General features: G+C 35.0%; 1 protein-coding gene across 2 annotated transcripts in view; it reads left to right on the forward strand.

Annotated features, from left to right (window-relative positions):
• Positions 1–5,427, forward strand: part of GCG (glucagon) — a 9,662-nt gene continuing 4,235 nt past the window's right edge. Inside the window, exons 1-3 of one of the 2 annotated variants that reach the window (XM_007464492.1) lie at positions 1–82; positions 3,087–3,187; positions 4,643–4,804. In XM_007464492.1, the coding sequence (XP_007464554.1) occupies positions 3,096–3,187; positions 4,643–4,804 (254 nt within the window). In that variant the 5' untranslated portion in view covers positions 1–82; positions 3,087–3,095. The remainder of the gene's footprint in view (positions 83–3,086; positions 3,188–4,642; positions 4,805–5,427) is intronic. The other variant, XM_007464493.1, reaches the window with a different exon arrangement.

Below are 5,427 nucleotides of genomic sequence, written 5' to 3' on the forward strand. Positions count from 1 at the left end.
CTCAGGACACTGCACACCAAAGTCCCCAAAAGAGGGCTCTGTCTCTCTCTACCTGCTCTGTTCCACCTCCTGGAGTCAGAAGGTAAGATTAATACTGACAGATTGTAAGACTGAAAATCCTGTCTGGGGTACAGTTTTCATAAGGGGGCAAAGTATTATGAATTATAGTGCTGTTTTTTCATCTTATACTTTATTACTATAATACACAGGGCAGAGTTGAGATGAAAAAGTGATATAAAATGCATTTACATAAACTTCAACATACTGTAGCCACAAAGTGAGTTGAAGAAATAATTCAACGCAAAGATACAAAATAGAAAGAAAAACAAAGTGCAATGATACAAAATAGAAAGAAAAACAAAGATTCAAATCAATGCACTTACTACAAGATTTAACTGTTATGAGAACTGCATTTTAAAAATAAGTGGTAACATTTTGCAAAACAAATATTTTTCTTTGGATTTGATAAATGTGTATACTATTGTGAACAGAAGGAGCCTTTTAAATTCAGCAGAAATGTGTCCATTAGAGAGGTTATAACAGCAATGGCTCCTTACCAATGAAAACGTATGGTTTTCCAAAAAAGCAGAATCAACATCATCATTCAAATATTCAAATAAGGCTGATAAGGCTATCAAAAAATCAAAGTCCATGAAATCAGCTCTTTGTAAATAAGACATAGCATATTTTGTGCAGAGAACAAATATCATCGATTACTGGGAATTCTGTGGATGGAGCTGAGTAAAAGCATAGATTAATAATTACTTACTATGTATTGAGGACCAATAGCAATAAATAAAATAACTAAAATGTTTACATTTCAAAATGAAATTATAGTAAATACCATTAGAAAAAAAAAATCAGATGTTCTACAGTACCTACTTAAGCTCTTAAGGACGAAGAACACTTTTATGAAGATCCTCAATGGGTAAATGATTACGTGATACGGTTTCTTTTCCACACATACTAATTAACACCTGTGAGAGGAAATGATCTAGCCAGTTTTAAAAGTATTTGGCCTAAAGCACCAATATATTTAGGGATATACTGTATGTCACCTTGTCTAGGTCAAAGATTAATCTTTCTAAAAGACTTTCTATTCAGGAAATACTATTGGTACCATATCTCCTTTTAAATTTGAGTGGAAATGTAAGGTTCTTGTAAAACTGCAGATTCTTTCTGTAGGCTGCCTAAAGCAGGGGTGGGAAGTAATTGGAAAGTCTTCTCTTATTGAATAAGATTTTGATACCAAAAATAACGCAAATATTTGCTTTCTCAAGTCGTGGTATTCAAACAACCTTATTCTTAAATTTTTCACAGTTCTGTTGACTTTTACACAATGAATAAATACAATTTTAAAAATCAGTTACTTCTTTCAGTAGAGCTCATTCTGCCTCCTGGAGAGGACTTGGAACATTCTCTTCTGTATGGTTGTTTCTTCTACCAGCTCTCTCAGGGGCAGAAAACCACCTGCTCCGTATCTGCCTCCAGAGGACATCATAGAAGATACTGTAAAACCATTAGGGACATTGTGTGGAAGGAATTACAGTTCCCAATTGACTTTCCAACAGTGACGTAATCCTAAAGAGAAATGCTTACTTTAATTTTTAAGTTTCTGAAAGCATAAATTTATCATTAAAAATTATAATCAGAAGACCCTGCCTATATATTTGGCAAGGTTTCCAAATTTGCCAACCAGATAAACTGAAGCACAGCAAAATGCCATATTATTAACTGAATGTTGATGAATGAGGAAGGATGAATATGTAATGCCTATTGTGTGGCTTTGTCTAACTGACCTCTTAATCTAAAAAGAGTTAATATTTCAAAGGAAAAAATTATCGCACAGGTATTACAGTCTCCATGTTTTAGTGCCAAAGACCGATAGTAAGTGTGGCTAAGATGTTAAAGAAAAGACTGATAGTTTAAAATGATAATATTTATAAAATACTTATTTCAAACCAAATGCCATTTGCTAAAAATACTCATTCAAATATTTTATGGATAAGCATGATCAAACTTGGATTGAAATCCCCACTTCTCAAAGTAAACACGGTCGATTGAAAGTAGCAGAGGGAAGTTCATGACAAACCCTGGACTTGAGGTTTTCATTCAGAAAATAGAGGTGCTTGTCCTGTGGGGACATTCTGGCCACATTCATGTTGGTCCCACACCGCCCATCCACACTGCATCATGATGTCCTTGGCATCCCATGGCTTCATGAGGCATCTGCTTGTGATGCGAGGTATTCTACAACCTGGTCTAGGGTGTCACTAGCAGTGAATGACACATCCTGGACTCAGTCCAATTATAAAACAACCAGGGGACTTCCAAGACTTCAGAAGCAAGCATTAATTTTCTTTATGACAGTGATCTCTTAGTTTCTTAGTTGTGATTGTTCAAGTTGCCAGAAGCATTAGTTCTTGTTGCAAATTGCTTGTCTTTAAAATGATTTTTTTCCTTTAATTTAGAACAGGTCAAAGCACCCTAAAATACCTCAAATCTGTTGGCCGCTTTATAATTACAAAGTCTAGACCAAGTTACACTATTTAAAATATAAATGAATAATACATCTGAACCGACAGCTGGTATGCCAAGTTGTAGCCTGAGGCTGCTTTAAGATGGTTGAAATGCAGTATAATGTAAATGCTTGGAAGTGAAGGACTATTAATTGAAAGCCAGACTGATAGTGAAGAGGGTGGCATTACGGATAAGGCGCCATTCAGGCTAACCATATGTAGCATATCATCTACAGTGGGTATTTTCAATGTTTATCGTGGACATTTTTAATTTCAAGTCTGGAAATGAGCCTTCTAACTATTAACAGAAGTGTCCTACACTAATGAAAAAGCTTCATAGTGCTACACATCTTTTGTATTCTTTTTAGCCACACACAAAAAAAAAAACTGCAGGAAAAAATATAATCTAATATTTGAAATTACTCAAAATATAATCAGAATAAAATTGATGACTAGCTTTTTGTTCTATTTGTAATATTTACTTAGTCAAAACTGAACTAATTTAGTCTGACTGGTTTAAATATGGTTGAGGGTCTCTATCTTTCCCTTGACTCTGTGTTCCAACAGGCAGCAAAAATGAAAAGCATTTACTTTGTGGCTGGATTGCTTGTAATGCTGGTCCAAGGCAGCTGGCAACGTTCCCTTCAGGACACAGAGGAGAAATCCAGGTATTAAATCGTTAGACTTGAACTAACATAGCACTATGGTTAGAATACAGCCTGAGATAACTGTGATTAGTAAATAGGTCTCAGTAATTTGGAGTAAATACTTTGCACAATTTTCAAATGTTTAAAGTATCATTGTGATAAAGGCTTTTCTAGAGTACAGAGTATGTTGTTTCATAACCGAAGGGGTGGGCAATGTTGAAAAATATGTTACATGGGAAATTATAGCTCTTTGAAATCTTCAGCTAATACTCCCCATTCATTCATTACTCACACTGCAGAGTAGGTCATTTTAATTATTCACACCAACTTTTCCTCTTTTACTCTTTTCTAAAAAATAACACTGTTTCTTACTAATTGTAAAAGTCATATGTGCTCATTATAAAAATATGCATGTACTGTATATAAATATATCCCGATCAGTTACAGCTTTGTATTATGTTCTGTCTCTTAGCATTGTATTGTTAGCTTATTTTTATTATATCATTACAAATATCTATTAAGTGTATGGTATTTAATGGCTACATACTATTTCACCTCATAAATATACAATATTTATTTAGCTACTCCTGCTCTATTGAATACGTAAGGGTTCTTCAAATTTTCCCACAAAGAATGCTGCAAATAACATTTCTCCCTACATTTCTTACTATTTTTCTGAGGATTTATTTCTAGTATTTATTTCTAGTAAAATAATCATGTCAAAGGATCTGAATGAGTTTAAATGTTTTATCTTGCCAACTTGCTTTCCAGAAAAGTCATACACATACACACTCCCATCAGCATTATAGAAATACTCCTCTCATAATATCCTCCTCGGTATTTAATCCTTGCTAATTTGATAGGTAAAAATAGTATCTCATTTCTATTTTTGAGTTTTAATCATATTGAATATTTCCCCACGTAGCCGTGCCAACCAACTGTTGACTACTGGCATGTGGATTATCCACTACACAGTTTCAAATTAGCAAGTGGGCTTTTTCTTGCCTTTCTTCGAATTTTTAATTGTCTTTCCTTCACCATTAGCTACCACATAGCCAGGTAACAGAGCTACTTTTTTTTATATTAATATATGCGAAACATAAATCTGCTGCCCCCCAAAAAACGGTTTGGTATTCTTCACTCTTTTAAAATATTCAAGACGTTGCTCTCTTCTGGCATTATTAACATAATTACGAGTAGACGAAATTGTTAAAAAAAGATTTATTTAATCCTATTTCAGAAAAAAGAAGCCAGTTGAAAAATCAATTGCTAGAATTCCAAATCGGAGTGTAATTCAACTCTGGTAAAACCATGGGATTCCCATGGCAAATTAAGGTCTTTCTGAACTGCCAACTGAAATACTCAAGGAACTTGCCTTCCAACTTCGTGTGGTTCTGTATTTTGTAGAGAAGCTGCTTCTCAAGTGAATCTACGCTTGAGGAGAGATTTAATTGCACCAGTCACTCTTCTCCATAGATCATTCCCAGCTCCCCAGACCGACCCGCTCAACGATCCAGATCAGATGAATGAAGACAAGCGCCACTCGCAGGGCACGTTCACCAGTGACTACAGCAAGTATCTGGACTCCAGGCGCGCCCAGGATTTTGTGCAGTGGTTGATGAACACCAAGAGGAATAAGTAAGAGTCTGAACCTGATCAGAAATTTGCACACAAATGTATTACTTAAATATGTCTAAAATTCCTCCTGACTTTCTTAAGTTATCGTGCATATCAAATAGTGCCCATAAGCTCTTTCAATTTTGATGATTTTCAAGGTTGGTGATGCTATCCTTCATAATGTGCCTCTGAATGTCCCACCCCTCATCCCTCTAAAACTCTTACCCACCCTCCAATGGGACATAGAATTTAAATTTTCCCAACTGTGGTCTTAGCAATATTCACTTCATGCCCATTTTCCTTTACAATTGAAAGCTGACTTTTGTGGACCTGCAAGATTAGAAATCTAATCCCTGACCAAAAGATAAGAGCAAATTCAACATTCCCTTGTAGGATTCAAACTCATGACTATGATCACAAAGTATCCTCTAGCCGAGTTAGTCATGGTAAGGAATGGAAACAGATGCAGTCTTTTTCTTGTAGAATACAATCCAAGATAAACATTTAAAATTACAGCCTAGCTGCACAGCATAAAGAGAGAAGGTGTGTAAGAACACAAGCCTATCGCAAGGCATACATTTTAATGCTGGATTTCCTTTGACAGTTTCGGGTTTTTTTTTTTTTTTTTTTTTTTTTTTTTTTTT

Source organism: Lipotes vexillifer, unplaced genomic scaffold (genome assembly GCF_000442215.2).
Source record: "Lipotes vexillifer unplaced genomic scaffold, Lipotes_vexillifer_v1.1 scaffold68, whole genome shotgun sequence".
NCBI classification, from domain to species: domain Eukaryota; kingdom Metazoa; phylum Chordata; class Mammalia; order Artiodactyla; family Lipotidae; genus Lipotes; species Lipotes vexillifer.